At 44.5% G+C, this 16,984-nt stretch overlaps 1 protein-coding gene across 2 annotated transcripts in view; it reads left to right on the plus strand.

Annotated features, from left to right (window-relative positions):
- akt3a (v-akt murine thymoma viral oncogene homolog 3a) overlaps positions 1-16,984 on the plus strand; it is a 144,347-nt gene that overhangs the window by 98,594 nt on the left and 28,769 nt on the right. For both annotated transcript variants that reach the window (XM_014179955.2, XM_014179954.2), the window contains exon 3: positions 12,827-12,952. In XM_014179955.2, the coding sequence (XP_014035430.1) occupies positions 12,827-12,952 (126 nt within the window). The remainder of the gene's footprint in view (positions 1-12,826; positions 12,953-16,984) is intronic.

The following is a 16,984-nucleotide window of genomic DNA, read 5'->3' on the forward strand; positions in this document are numbered from 1 at the left end:
GAACCCCTGTCCCCCTCCAATCCCAGGTTGTGTTTAGTAAACCGACCTTCATCCCTCTCCCCTGGAGTCTCGGGGATGGACCCGCCTCTCCATAATTCAGATTGGGATTAGGAAAGTGGGTGTTTGCATTTTAGCTGGAGGGGTGGTGCACACCATAGCCACAGTGCCACCTGTGCCAGTTGGGAGGATCTGCGCACCCCCCCCCCACACACACACACACACACACACCCCTCGTGCTCCAGAGAGGGAAAGGGGATTAGGGAGAGAGGGCCTCTTGGCTGCAGTGTCTCCGTCACTCACAGACTACTGTGGCCCTCTGTGCTGAGTGTGAAGCCAGGCAGGCAGCCGGGGAGGCAGTGAGCTTGCTCTAGGGAGCCAGCGCCATCTAGTGATCACTGCTAGTTTTACAGGGACTGACCAATACGAGAGGAGAGGCGAGGGGAGGCGGGGGAAGGGGAAGGGGAGAGGCGCTGTGTGGGAGACAGGGAATGAGATTACATAGTCATTAGTCTCTCAGTCAGATCTAGCTAAAGGTCTAAGGATGGAGCTTCTTAAGATTTTGAATGTGGACATTTGTGACCTCTGCTTTGTTACACATGAGAAGATTTCTGTAATATAGCCTATTTCAATCAAAATCAGAAGTTGTGTATAAGAGGAATGATCAATCATTGCTTGGTAATACATAGTAGGGCTGCACAATTAAACAAATTCAAATCTGAATCGCAATATTGACATGTGCAATATCTATATCACAAGAGATCCATATCACATGCAATATTTTGAAACGCATCTCAGCCGCCTGTAATGTCAGTTTTTATAGTTTACTCAGTTCCTCTTTCTCACTGTTAGATTCACTCCAGGATCTTAAACACAAGAAATTCCTAACATATCACACGAAATGGATGACGTAGTACACAATTGGATGATGTAGGACACAAAAAAAACGGTGACCCATTTTGGCTCATGGACACCACTTTCAAAATGACTGGATGTAATTATACAAAAGTTCGAGAGTGCATCTAATAGTTGAAAGTCATCCTTACTCTCATCCTTTACTACCAGTTGAAAGTCTCATCCTTACTGTCATCCTTTACTACCAGTTGAAAGTCTCATCCTTACTCTCATCCTTTACTACCAGTTGAAAGTCTCATCCTTACTGTCATCCTTTACTACCAGTTGAAAGTCTCATCCTTACTCTCATCCTTTACTACCAGTTGAAAGTCTCATCCTTACTCTCATCCTTTACTACCAGTTGAAAGTCTCATCCTTACTCTCATCCTTTACTACCAGTTGAAAGTCTCATCCTTACACTCATCCTTTACTACCAGTTGAAAGTCTCATCCTTACTCTCATCCTTTACTACCAGTTGAAAGTCTCATCCTTACTGTCATCCTTTACTACCAGTTGAAAGTCTCATCCTTACTCTCATCCTTTACTACCAGTTGAAAGTCTCATCCTTAATGTCATCCTTTACTACCAGTTGAAAGTCTCATCCTTACTCTCATCCTTTACTACCCAGTTGAAAGTCTCATCCTTACTGTCATCCTTTACTACCAGTTGAAAGTCTCATCCTTACTCTCATCCTTTACTACCCAGTTGAAAGTCTCATCCTTACTCTCATCCTTTACTACCAGTTGAAAGTCTCATCCTTACTCTCATCCTTTACTACCAGTTGAAAGTCTCATTAAGTCTCACTAAAAAGTTTCACTAATCAAAACCTTTTTTCAGAAGTCAATAGTTATCCCCATTGCTCCTGTTGCGTATACAAACAATGTCATTAGAATGTCATGAGAGTAATCATCCTTACACTCACACTGTACTACCAGCTGTACTATCTATCAGCCTGAAAGCTAGTATGTGTAATGCCAGCGTTGATCTGAGCTGTATTGCTGGGCTACAGTGACTGTTGTTTTTGTATCCGGCCGCCTGTGTATGTGTCTCTGTACACGTATGTGTGGGTGAGTGTGTGGCTATGGTGGCCCATGATCTGACCTCTCTATCCGCCGCACGCTGCACCAGCTGGGGGGTAGAGAGGGGCACCAGGAGGGCGAGCTGTGTGCAGCTGGCGGGGCTGAAATCTCCCTGGGCCCCAGGGGACCACCAGGGTCCCCTGGGCGCCCCACTCAATCTGCCTGTGGCTGCCGGCCCCCAGAACCAGAGCCACCCTTTGTCTGCTGTTGGAGGAACCCACCACCACAGTACTACTCATCATGGCAGTACTACTCATACATCTGGGCTGTTCTCGGAAATGAAATCGCTGTTGGAATCTTGTCATATGCCAGGAGGGGAGTTGTTCTAGTGAAGTGAGAGCACTGATGTCATTGTGTCCCTAGAATGGATAGCATGTAGTGCAGTGGACTTTTATGTGCTTTTAGTCCATCGCTATGATTAATACCACTGCTGCTATTACTACACTTAACTAGCCTAATAATCTTGAGTTAATATTCACGTCATAAGAAGGAATCGACCATGCCCACAAATTGGGGAGAACAAACATTATTTCCCATTGACCCCCAGCGCTCAATTTTCGGCTGGCGTTAAGGCGGCGCTAGTGTCAAACGCACATTAGTTTGCCATTTAGTCATGTAAAAACTGTCGCACTGGCATTTTCCAGCCCTAATGCCAGGTTTGACATTTTACCTGTCTAACATAAGTGCGCTAGCGCTCATTTGGGAGGGGTTGGAAATATTTTAGGAGTGTCCTTAAAAACATGATCCAAAGTGCTAATTTTAGGCAGCGGAAACGCAGCCTGTTTAGATTAGTTTATTAGTTCTCTTATTAGGCCTTATCAATAATGAATTTAATCTTGCTTATTGACAATGTTTGGCATGTCCATGCTCAGCCATAATGCAATTTACAGTAGGCCAAGACTCTATATCATTTTGAATGCTATTGAAGCCATGCAATTATACTGAACAACAATGTAAACATACAACAATGTAAACATGCAACATAGAACAATTTCAAAGATTTGACTGAGTTAGTTTATATAAGGAAACCAGTCAATTGAAATACATTCATTAGGCCCTAATCTATAGATTTCACATGACTGGGAATACAGATAGGCATCTGTTGGTCAAAGATACCTTAAATCAAAAGGTATCAGAAAACAAGTCAGTATCTGGTGTGACCACCATTTGCCTCATGCAGCGCGACACATCTCCTTCGCATAGAGTTGATCAGGCTGTTGATTGTTGCCTGTGGAATGTTGTCCCACTCCTCTTCAATGGCTGTGCGAAGTTGCTGGATATTGGCGGGAACTGGAACACGCTGTCGTACACATCGATCCAGAGCATCCCAAACAGGCTCAATGGAGGCGGCTAATGGTAGAGAAATGAACATTCAATTCTCTGGCAACAGCTCTGGTGGACATTCCTGCAGTCAGCGTGCCAATTGCATGCTCCCTTAAAAAATGTTGTGTGAATTGGAGTTGATTTTAAGGCAATACATAGAATACTGTAAATACACTACTTGAAGCAACCACATAACCATCTCTGCAGCACTCCACCAATCAGCCTTAATGGTAGAGTGGCCGGACAGAAGCCACTCCTCAGTAAAAGGCACATGACAGCCCACTTGGAGTTTTCCAAAAGGCACCTACAGACTCTCAAACCATAAGAAACAAGATTCTCTGGTCTGATGAAACCAAGATTGAACTCTTACGCCTGAATGCGTAGCATCACGTCTGGAGGAAATCTGGTACCATCCCTACGGTGAAGCATGGTGGCAGCAGCATCATGCTGTGGGGATGTTTTTCAGCAGCAGGAACTGGGAGACTAGTCAGGATCGAGTCAAAATTAACAGAGCAAAGTACAGAGAGATCTAGCAGCATTGTAAAAACAAAGGGCGGGTGTCAATGGAAATAGTCAGGGTGGCCATTGATTAATTGTTCAGCAGTCTTATGGCTTGGGGGTAGACGCTGTTAAGGAGCCTTTAGACCTAGACTTGGCGCTCTGGTACCGCATGCCGAGAACAGTCTATGACTTGGTTGACTGGAGTCTTTGACAATTTTTTGGGGCCTTCCTCTGACACCGCCTAGTATATAGGTCCTGGATGGCAGGAAGCTTGGCCCAAGTGCCAATTCTTTTCAGTCTCCTGAGGGGGAATAGGCATTGCCATGCCCTCTTCACCACTGTCTTGGTGTGTTTGGACCATGATAGTTTGTTGGTGATGTGGACACCAAGGATTTTGAAACTCTCAACCCGCTATACTTCAGCCCCGTCGATGTGAATGGGGGCCTGTTCAGCCCTCCTTTTCCTGTAGTCCACGATCAGCTCCTTTGTCTTGCTCACGTTGAGGGAGAGGTTGTTGTCCTGGCACCACACTGCCAGGTCTCTGAAGTCCTCCCTATAGGCTGTCTCATCGTTGTCGGTGATCAGGTCTACCACTGTTGTGTCGTCAGCAAACTTAATGATGGTGGTGGAGTCGTGCTTGGCTACACAGTCATGCGTGAACAGGGAGTACAGGAGTGGACTAAGTATGCACCCCTGAGGGGCCCCCGTGTTGAGGATCAGCGTGGCAGATGTGTTGTTGCCTACCCTTACCACCTGGGGGTGGCCCGTAAGGAAGTCCACGATCCAGTTGCAGAGGGAGGTGTTTAGTCCCAGGGTCCTTAGCTTAGTGATGAGCTTTGTGGGCATTAGGGTGTTGAATGCTGAGCTGTAGTCAATGAACAGCATTCTCACATAGGTGTTCCTTTTGTCCAGGTGGGAAAGGGCACTGTGGAGTGCGGTTGAGATTGCGTCATCTGTGGATCTGTTGGGGCAGTATGCGAGTGGGTCTATAGTGGGTCTATGGTTTTCGGGAAGATGGTTTCCGGGAAGATGGTGTTGATGTGAGCCATGACCAGCTTTTCAAAGCACTTCATGGCTGCTGAAGTGAGTGCTACGGGGTGGTAGTCATTTAGGCAGGTTACCTTTGCTTTCTTGGGCACAGGGACTATGGTGGTCTGCTTGAAACATGTAGGTATTACGGACTCGGTCAGGGAGAGGTTGAAGATGTCAGTGGAGACACTTGCCAGTTGTCCGCACATGCTCTGAGTACACGTCCTGGTAATCCATCTGGCCCCGCGGCCTTGTCAATGTTGACCTGTTTAAAGCTATTGCTCACATCGACTACAGAGAGCGTGGTCACACAGTCATCCGGAACAGCTGGTGCTCTCGTGCATGCTTCAGTGTTGCTTGCCTCGAAGCGAGCATAAAAGGCATTTAGCCCATCTGGTAGGCTCCCATCACTGGGCAGCTCACTGCTGGCTTTACCTTTGTAGTCCATTAATAGTTTGCAAGCCCTGCCACATCCGACGAGAGTCAGAGCCGCTTGGAAGACCCACTTGCGACCAAGCTTTAACTTCCTGACTGATGTTGCTTCAATATAGCCACATCATTTTCCTTCCTCATGACGCCATCTATTTTGTGAAGTGCACCAGTCCCACCTGCAGCAAAGCACCCCCACAACATGATGCTGCCACCCCTGTACTTCACGGTTGGGATGGTGTTCTTCGGCTTGCAAGCTTCCCCCTTTTTCCTCCAAACATAATGATGGTCATTATGGCCAAACAGTTATATTTTTGTTTCATCAGACCAGAGGACATTTCTCCAAAAAGTACGATCTTTGTCCCCATGTGCAGTTGCAAACCGTAGTCTGGCTTTGTTATGGTGGTTTTGGAGTAGTGGCCTCTTCCTTGCTGAGCGGCCTTTCAGGTTATGTCGATATAGGACTCGTTTTACTGTGGATATAGATACTTTTGTACCTGTTTCCTCCAGCATCTTCACAAGGTCCTTTGGTATTGTTCTGGGATTTGCACTTTTCACACCAAAGTACGTTCATCTCTAGGAGACAGAACGTGACTCCTTCCTGAGCGGTATGATGGCTGTATGGTCCTATGGTGTTTATACTTGCGTAGTATTGTTTGTACAGATGAATGTGGTACCTTCAGGCGTTTGGAAATATGCTCCCAAGGATGAACCAGACTTGTGGAGGTCTACCATCTGTGGAGGTCTTGGCTGATTTATTTTGATTTTCCCATGATGTCAAGCAAAGAGGCACTGAGTTTGAAGGTAGACCTTGAAATACATCCACAGGTACACCTCCAATTGACTCAAATGATGTCAATTAGCCTATCAGAAGCTTCTAAAGCCATGACATCATTTTCTGGAATTTTCCAAGCTTTTTAAAGGCATAGTCAACTTAGTGTATGTAAACTTCTGACCCACTGGAATTGTGATACAGTGAATTATAAGTGATATAATCTGTCTGTAAACAATTGTTGGAAAAATTACTTGTGTCATGCACAAAGTAGATATCCTAACCGACTTGCCAAAGCTATAGTTTGTTTACAAGAAATTTGTGGAGTGGTTGAAAACCGAGTTTTAATGACTCCGGCCTAAGTGTATGTAAACTTCCGACTTCAACTGTATACTTAAAGGGGCAATCTGAGATTGGTATATCAACTGGGGACGACGTCGTCGATGCACTTATTAATAAAGCTGGTGACTGAGGTGGTGTACTCCTCAATGCCATTGGATGCATCCCGGAACATATTCCAATCTCTGCTAGCAAAACAGTCCTGTAGCGTAGCATCCTCATCATCTGACCACTTCCGTATTGAGCGAGTCACTGGTACTTCCTGCTTTAGTTTTTGCTTGTAAACAGGAATTAGCAGGATAGAATTATGGTTAGATTTACATAATGGAGTTCAGTCCCGGGTTCGATCCCAGGCTGTGTCACATTTGTGCGGCTGGCTTCTGGGTTAAGCGAGCAGTGTGTCAAGAAGCAGTGCGGCTTGGCAGGGTCATGTTTTGGGGGACGCATGGCTCTCGACCTCTTCCGACTCCTTAGGGGAGTTGCAGCGATGGGACAAGACTGTAACTACCAATTGGATATCTCAAAATTGGGGAGAGAAAGGGGACAAAGTACCCCCAAAAAATAGATTTGACAAATGGAGGGTGAGGGAGAGCATTGTATGCGTCTCTGTGTGTGGAGTAAAGGTGGTCTAGAGTTTTTGTTTCCCTTCTGGTTGCACGTGACATGCTGGTAGAAATGAGGTAAAATGGATTTAAATTTGCCTTCATTAAAGTCCCCGGCCACTATAAGCGCCACTCACAACTTGTAGCTGTATAATCCATTTGTTTTTTTGATGCTAGCACTCACTCATGTGGCTGCTAGCACCATCATGAAAAGGGGCATGAGGGAAGGCCTACAATATTACATCAGAGTTTCTAAACCCAGAAGCGCAACATCCCGAGACTTCCGGGAACACTTGTGAAACAGACCAAACAGACCAGGCCGTGGTTTGGGGAATTGAGAAGTCAATGAGAGAATTCATTTTCTTGAAATCAAAAGGCACAACATAGATTCCTGTCAATGTCTTTAGTAGTTGAACATGTCATTACTCCAACCTCGTGAAAGTGACTACCTAACACGTTTTAATTTTCACGAGAAACTACTTTTTAACGGAAGAAGTGCCTTTGATTTGACGGCCTGCACATGCTCATTTTGGCGCAAGACGACGATTAGACGCAATGACTTGTTTCTACGCATGAGCTCAGTTAGCCAACGTCGCAATGACTTGTTTCTGCGCATGAGCTCAGTTAGCCAACGTCGCAATGACTTGTTTCTGCGCATGAGCTCAGTTAGCCAACGTCGCAATGACTTGTTTCTGCGCATGAGCTCAGTTAGCCAACGTCGCAATGACTTGTTTCTGCGCATGAGCTCAGTTAGCCAACGTCGCAATGACTTGTTTCTACGCATGAGCTCAGTTAGCCAACGTCGCAATGACTTGTTTCTGCGCATGAGCTCAGTTAGCCAACGCCGCAATGACTTGTTTCTACGCATGAGCTCAGTTAGCCAACGTCGCGAATGACCTACAATTTCTATTGGAGAAGCAGTTTTAGCCTATCTTCATACTGTACTGTCTTTTGATTACGTTTTTCTAAGTAGTGAGAAAGCTCGGGAGCAGGCAATGATGACAAATAATCTTTAGACATGTTGCACTTTTCTTAAATGTAGTTTAATTGACTAAAACAAGCAGACAACAAGTACATTGCATTATGGAAAAAAAGGTTTGTGCAGTGAGCTAATGGGCTAATCTAGGTAACCACTGGTTGTTTTCCCCACTGGTTGGCGGGGAAGTGTTCTTCTGATCATTCACTGTAGTTCACTGTGGGAGGAACAGTTAAACAGAGGGCATACAGAGTCAGTCTGGCTTTCACTCCTGTACTACCACTGTCACCAGCCACCACCCCCGCGTCCATTCCCAGAAGCCAAGTAGTCTCCTGGCCACCCCTCCCTTCTGGGCAGCCAGGTAATGACACTAATACACTGTAAGTGGATTGGCTTGAGCCAGCCCTGGATTTCACATAAGATGTCTGAGAGCCTCTGGGTTGGAGCAGCAGGGCAGCTGTGCCTGGGGCTACTTCCCGGTCACAGGCCTATGGCAGGGGGCATGGGAACACAGTACACACACACACACACACACACACACACACACACACACACACACACACACACCCGAGTCTGAACTAAATAAAAAGAGAGATCGTCTCTTATAACTTCACTTCTTCATTTTCACACGTAGAGGAGTAAAGGACACACCTTCCTCCCTACCCCTGCATTTACCCTGTGTGGATTACCTGGGCATCCCAGGTTGATGGGGAATCTGTCCATGCAGGATGTAGCCCACTGTTTACTCCCAGCTATCTAGGCATGCCAGAGGATCAGAGCTCAGACCACCGTGTTGTGTCTTAACTGGGGACATGACCGTCATCTCTAAGGGATCAACTCCTAAGTCTTTCTGGGCAATTCAGGTAGAAAATACAGCAAATCCCTGCAGCTTTGCAACACTAAAGGATCACCCCTTCTCTGCCCTCCACTGATTTAGTCACCCTTATTCTGGCAGCCATTGTGGTCAAGGAGAAATTCAAACCAGTCTAATTGGAATCACCCATTGACTGAATAAATGGCAGTAGAGGCACAATCCTGATTTTACTTATGCAAGGAAATAAAAGTAAGGCGTGATATATCAGAAATTGTGTAATAGAATTATTGTCAACCTAAAATATTGTCATAGAATTATAAATCCAGTACAGTTTTTACATGTTTTACACACATTTAATAAATAGCCTCTAAATACCTATAACTTGTAAACTGTAAGCTAAATTATGTATAATTTGTTCATATATTTATAAGTGTCTCCATTCTCAGTTAATCAGTGTAAAAAGAAGATAACATGAGGTACTTTTGTGCTATTGAGCTTCCTTTCCTGTCAGCTTGGCCAAATTGACAAAGTGGGTCCAGCCGCTCTCCCTCAGCAAGCTGCCATGGTACACAACCTACATGGTGAGGAGAAACAGCAGATCCAGGTACAGACAGATTTCTCTCTCTCTATCCTCCCTCTTCATCTCTCTCTCTCCATCTCTCTCTCTCCTTCCTTCCATCCATCCCTCCCTCCGTCTGGCCAGGTCTGGTGCTGCCCATGTCTGTGTGCTCATGTCGGTGCCTGGGCTGGGGGCTGGGGGCTGGGGCACCGTTTGCAGGAGCGGCTGTCTCTGGCGGTGCCCAGACAAGCTGGTTGGAGGTTTGGAGCGCCCAGCCCTGTGTGCTGGAACGTGGCAGCCCGCCGGTCCCAGGGCTCCCGTCACAAGCCCATCTGCAAATCAGGCCGGCTCCGGCCAAAGCATTAAATTAAATACTTGTTTGGGCTGATTAACAAATGGGCTGTGTGTTTTTTCTTCTGAAAACTAAAAACCTGATTGCGTCAAATGAACAAGAAGATGGAGGTGTGGGTTCTTAGAACGGTCTCAGGAGCTGTGACGGTGTTGGGCCGCTCAAAGTTTTTTGGTGAAGAGCTCATCTGTCGGTGGAAGTGGCCCATCGAAGTCCATTCCCAGATTCATACAGCCACCTGCCTGTCTCAGTCCACTGACAAATGAACAATTAATCTGGTCTTGTAATTGAGTGGCATACAGTATGTTGCTTTAATTGTGCAATTGGATCTGTTGGAACAGTCTCTCTCAGAACTGATTCTGTGGGTGGCTGAGCTGAATTTTTATTTCAACTGTTTGCATCGTACCGCAAAAAAACAGTATTGTGTTGAATGCAGGACATTTTCTCAATCTGCCCAAAATATAACATGGAGTATCTGCCTACAGCAACCCATTCAAGATGTTCAGAATTTGAGCAAGCAGAGTCATTATGACCAGGGCCAGCGTTGAGAGTTTGATGGAACACTATTGGATCAGTTGAGACTGAGAGTTGGAACTATATGTGGGTGTAACTGTCCATCCCCTTCTGTTCCACCTCTGGCTACCCCCTCTAGATAGTCTGGTTCCCAGTTTGGGTTAACCCTCAGTCCAGGATATTGGACCATTTGCCTCACTGCAAACCCAGCACCACAGACTGAATATTGCATTGACCAAATACAGCTACACTCACACACTAAGTGCAATCTGGTGGGACACCTATTTGTAGCATTCATTAAAGACCACCCTGTCTGTCTTAACACTCTGTTACCTTCTGGCTTAAATCCAGTACATTTGATTAATTCAAAACCTAGACATCTCCCTCTCAGTGACTTCATGCAATTAACTGTGTCACGCCCACTCTTCCGTCTGGTAGCAAATGTCTATACTTACATTTATGTCTTGTTTTGATCAGGAATAATTTATAGGCCTAATTTATTTATCTACCAAGTGTTAGTGGTGAGATCCTGTGACAGGCTGTGTGAGCGAGTCGGAGGAGAGACCTTGCTACCTATGGTGGCTCCTGTCCCCACGGCGTACTGCATTGCGTTCAGCTGCTCTCCTCCCCTCCTGTCCTCCCCTCCCACAGACCCCAGCCTCACAGAGGCATACCGGCAAAGACCTCCGTCTCCTCAAATTAACATGAGCAGGTGTTTTTCTCTGATGTGTTAATTAAGAAAAGCTGCTGTCATTATGCTTTAAGTGGATGTTACAAATAGAACATGTTGTTTATTTTCTCTTCCCGGTGTAAAAAAAAAAGAAGTGATCAGAGCTGTCACAGAGGCGTGCGTGTCAGCCATCGGGATGGTGGGCTAATTACCAGGAGTTAAAAAACACAAAGTGCACGTTTTAGGATTTACACGTCTCGTCCATTATAGAGGATTTGAGTGTGTCCATCCACACGAATGAGGCTGGAGCAGAAATGGCCTGATGCTGAAACTAAATGGAACTGGATATTGAACATAATGGTTATATTAGTATTATATGTGGAAGTGGAAGGACTAACGAATGGTACTTTTTAGATCGTTGTTTGACTGTCGGTCTCATTGAAAATGTCAATCTTCTTGCCTACAGTAAAAATCGATTGTAAAATGGAAAATATCACCAAAAATAAATTAACAAGAAGAAGCACATTGCATATGATTGTTTGCTACTTTTTAAAAACTCCAGTCACGTGCTATGACTTCTATCTTGGCAGACAGCAGTGTAGTACCTTCCCTCTCAAGTCAAATTCCAAACTTCTTCCATTAACAGTTACCATAGCTTCTAGTATGCACCTTACACAGTAGTTGTAATACTACAGAACAATACACTGAGTAAACCAAACATTAGTAACACCTTACTAATATTGAGTTGCCCCCCACTGTTTTGTCCTCAGAACAGTCTCAATCCATCAGGCAAGGACACCGCAAGGTGTCGAAAGCGTTCCACAGGGATTCTGGCCCATGTTGACCCCAATGCTTCCCACAGTTGTGTCAAGTTGGCTGGATGTCCTTTGGGTGGTGGACCATTCTTGAAACACACAGGAAACTATTGAGCGTGAAAAATCCAGCTGCGTTGCAGATCTTGACACAAACCGGTGTGCCTGGCACCTACTACCAAACCCTGTTCAAAGGCACTTAAGTGTTTTGTCTTGCCCATTCACCCTCTAAATAGCACACATACACAATCCTTGTCTCAAGGCTTAAAAATCCTTCTTGAATCTGTCTCCTCCCCTTCATCTATACTGATTGAAGTGGATTTAACAGGTGAAATCAATAAGGGATCATAGCTTTCACCTGGATTCACCTGGTCAGTCTATGTCATGGAAAGAGCTGGTGTTCTTAATGTTTTGTCCAGTCAGTATATGTTAAAAAAAAGCAGATGTGCTGCCTATGCTCTCCAGTATCCTGTGTTGAACCGGTGCTGTGCGTATGATGTAGCGCTGTGTGCTGAGATGTTGACACCCTTGTAATCCTGCTGTTGGTTATTAGATGGAGCAGGCTGTTGCACCAGAAGTTTTGTTTGGTAATGCGGGATAACCAGCTGCTCAGCAGATGTTGTTTTTTTGCTGCTGCCGCCCGGGAGGGTTAAAGGTGTCCGCTCTGGCCCCCTGATGGAGATTTGACCTCCCATGCTGCAGCCCTCTCTACAGGGCTAGCCTAAATCCCGGGGCAGGAGGATAGGGGTCCCCCAGTTTAACCCAAAATGAGGCAGATGATCGTTGGGGAGTGATTTCAGCCCTGAGATCGTAAACATGTTTTTATCATTTTGATCATGTTAATCCCAAAACATAGCAAAGCCATATGATGAGAGTCTAAAAGCTATTGGTGTGAATGGATATTGAAACAGTAGCCACTTTAGAATGATACTGATTATAGGGGTAAGCGGTGTTACTGCACTTTAATGTAAAAACAATCATGTCTGCACTAAAAACAATTGCGCATAGAGCTCAAAGAGCCAACAACTTTTTAACCTGTTCCATAAAACCATTTAAAAACATGTAATAAGTGGTTTTAACTGCTTTATGAGTGCATACCTTACTGTTTTTGAATCTATGGACTTGCAGATTTCATGCACTAACAAAGAAACTCTCTCTCATTCTACAGGAGAATATATCAAGAACTGGAGACCACGCTACTTCCTGCTGAAAACGGACGGATCGTTCATAGGTTACAAAGAGAAGCCACAGGACGCAGACCTACCCTATCCCCTTAATAACTTCTCTGTTGCAAGTGAGTCATCCACTGTGCTGGCTTCTAGTACGTCAATTCATCTAAATCAATAATATGCCACAGTGATAAGTAGTACCTAGATCATTTTGACAATTTACTTTTATTTATTTAATCTCTATTTAACTAGGAAGTCCCATTGACGTCATGAGGCGTCTTTCCCAAGGGATACCTACAGTTGAAGTCAGAAGATTACATACACCTTAGCCAAATACATTTAAACTCAGTTTTTCATAATTCCTGACATTTAATCCTAGTAAAAAATCCCTGTTTTAGGTCTGTTAGGATCACCACTTTATTTTATGAATGTGAAATGTCAGAATAATAGTAGAGAGAATGATTTATTTCAGCTTTTATTTCTTTCATCACATTCCCAGTGGGTCAGAAGTTTACATAAACTCAATTAGTATTTGGTAGCATTGCCTTTAAATTGTTTAACTTGGGTCAAACGTTTCGGGTAGCCTTCCACAAGCTTCCCACAATAAGTTGGGTGAATTTTGGCCCATTCCTGCTGACAGAGCTGGTGTAACTGAGTCAGGTTTGTAGGCCTCCTTGCTCTCACACGCTTTTTCAGTTCTGCCCACAAATTTTCCACAGGATTGAGGTCAGGGCTTTGTGATGGCCACTCCAATACCTTGACTTTGTTGTCCTTAAGCCATTTTGCCACAACTTTGGAAGTATGCTTGGTGTCATTGTCCATTTGGAAGTCCCATTTGCGACCAAGCTTTAACTTCCTGACTGATGTCTTGATGTTGCTTCAATATATCCACATAATTTTCCTACCTCATGATGCCATCTATTTTGTGAAGCGAACCAGTCCCTCCTGCAGCAAAGCACCCCCACAACATGATGCTGGATATAGATACTTTTGTACCTGTTTCCTCCAGCATCTTCACAAGGTCCATTGGTTTTGTTCTGGGATTGATTTGCACTTTTCGCACCAAAGTACGTTCATCTCTAGGAGACAGAACGCGTCTCCTTCCTGAGCGGTATGACGGCTGCGTGGTCCCATGGTGTTTATACTTGCGTACTATTGTTTGAACAGATGAATGTGATACCTTCAGGCATTTGGAAATTGCTCCCAAGGATGAACCAGACTTGTGCAGGTCTACAGTTTTTTTTATGAGGTCTTGGCTGATTTCTTTTGATTTTTCCATGATGTCAAGCAAAGAGGCACTGAGTTTGAAGGTAGACCTTGAAATACATTACGCCTCCAATTGACTCAAATAATGTCAATTAGCCTATCAGAAGCTTCTAAAGCCATTACATCATTTTCTGGAATTTTCCAAGCTTAAAGGCACAGTCAACTTAGTGTATGTAAACTTCTGACCCACTGGAATTGTGATACAGTGATTTATAAGTGAAATAACAATTGTTGGAAAAATTACTTGTGTCATGCACAAAGTAGATGTCCTAACTGACTTGCCAAAGCTATAGTTTGTTAACATGAAATTTGTGGAGTGGTTGAAAAGCAAGTTTTAATGACTCCAAGATAAGTGTATGTAAACTTCCGACTTCAACTGTATACTTAAAGGGGCAATCTGACATTGGTATATCAACTGGGCTTTTAAATTAATGATATACATGTACACCCATTGATTCTTGAAGAAGATCAATTATAAATTACATCAAAATATAAGCTTGTTTTACTCCACCTCAACGCCTCAAAACATGGTTAAAGGTATAATTTAGATCTCATGGATTGTTAATCCGTGCATCCATATCTTTGTCTATGAATTTGAGAGTGGTTACATTTCTCCAGCCCCATCCCTCAGCTGTTTACCGAAACAACTAGACATAAGCTGATAGCCACTAAGCTGGTGGAAACATTTGACTCCTTGGCACAGTTCCTACAACAAAGGCCACAGTAATTACATGGACATGAAACGACTACAACAGTTTCCTATTGTCCCAACACACAACAGAACTGACAATGGCCTCAGATTTGCCTTATGATTGGCTGCTGGATAGTTTTTCTAAGGGAAAGAAAGGACAGTTTAAGAGGGTGGGTCCATCCATCAATCCATCCGGCCTTGCTGTGTTACCACTTGGACACATGGAGGGAGCTTTCTCTCTCTCTCTCTCTCTCTCTCCATCCGTCAGGAAGCTAGTGCGGCCAGGTTTTAATCTAAAGGCTGGGGGAGAGAGGGTGGCCATACATCCGGCCCCGGCTGGCTTGGCAGCACTACAGTATTGCCACATCTGTTGTCCAAAGCTGGGAGGCCAGGTGGTGCTGGGACGCTGGCTGCTGTAGTCAAATGGGCCAGTGAAATGGAATGGTGCAGCCCCGCCTGCCTGCCTGTCTGTCCGTCCCAAGCGTGGGGAGAGATACTGTCACTGAAAGACAGACAGAGCCTGAGACATTCCCTGCCTGACCAAGAGGCTACAGTCTAATGTCAAACACTGTCTGACCAACAGGCTACAGTCTAATGTCAAACACTGTCTGACCAACAGGCTACAGTCTAATGTCAAACACTGTCTGACCAACAGGCTACAGTCTAATGTCAAACACTGTCTGACTAACAGGCTACAGTCTAATGTCAAACACTGTCTGACCAACAGGCTACAGTCTAATGTCAAACACTGTCTGACTAACAGGCTACAGTCTAATGTCAAACACTGTCTGAACAACAGTCTAATGTCAAACACTGCCTGAACAACAGGCTACAGTCTAATGTCAAACACTGTCTGACCAACAGGCTACAGTCTAATGTCAAACACTGTCTGAACAACAGTCTAATGTCAAACACTGCCTGAACAACAGGCTACAGTCTAATGTCAAACACTGCCTGAACAACAGGCTACAGTCTAATGTCAAACACTGTCTGAACAACAGTCTACAGTCTAATGTCAAACACTGTCTGACTAACAGGCTACAGTCTAATGTCAAACACTGTCTGACCAACAGGCTACAGTCTAATGTCAAACACTGTCTGACCAACAGGCTACAGTCTAATGTCAAACACTGTCTGACCAACAGGCTACAGTCTAATGTCAAACACTGTCTGACTAACAGGCTACAGTCTAATGTCAAACACTGCCTGAACAACAGGCTACAGTCTAATGTCAAACACTGTCTGAACAACAGGCTACAATCTAATGTCAAACACTGTCTGAACAACAGGCTACAGTCTAATGTCAAACACTGCCTGAACAACAGGCTACAGTCTAATGTCAAACACTGCCTGAACAACAGTCTAATGTCAAACACTGTCTGACCAACAGGCTACAGTCTAATGTCAAACACTGTCTGAACAACAGTCTAATGTCAAACACTGTCTGAACAACAGGCTACAGTCTAATGTCAAACACTGCCTGAACAACAGTCTAATGTCAAACACTGCCTGAACAACAGTCTAATGTCAAACACTGTCTGAACAACAGTCTAATGTCAAACACTGTCTGACCAACAGGCTACAGTCTAATGTCAAACACTGTCTGACCAACAGTCTAATGTCAAACACTGTCTGAACAACAGGCTACAGTCTAATGTCAAACACTGTCTGACCAACAGGCTACAGTCTAATGTCAAACACTGTCTGACCAACAGTCTAATGTCAAACACTGTCTGAACAACAGGCTACAGTCTAATGTCAAACACTGCCTGAACAACAGGCTACAGTCTAATGTCAAACACTGTCTGACTAACAGGCTACAGTCTAATGTCAAACACTGTCTGAACAACAGGCTACAGTCTAATGTCAAACACTGTCTGACCAACAGGCTACAGTCTAATGTCAAACACTGTCTGACCAACAGGCTACAGACTAATGTCAAACACTGTCTGACCAACAGTCTAATGTCAAACACTGTCTGAACAACAGTCTAATGTCAAACACTGTCTGAACAACAGGCTACAGTCTAATGTCAAACACTGTCTGAACAACAGGCTACAGTCTAATGTCAAACACTGCCTGAACAACAGTCTAATGTCAAACACTGTCTGAACAACAGGCTACAGTCTAATGTCAAACACTGTCTGAACAACAGTCTAATGTCAAACACTGTCTGAACAACAGTCTAATGTCAAACACT

This window comes from Salmo salar, chromosome ssa28 (genome assembly GCF_905237065.1).
Source record: "Salmo salar chromosome ssa28, Ssal_v3.1, whole genome shotgun sequence".
Taxonomy (NCBI): domain Eukaryota; kingdom Metazoa; phylum Chordata; class Actinopteri; order Salmoniformes; family Salmonidae; genus Salmo; species Salmo salar.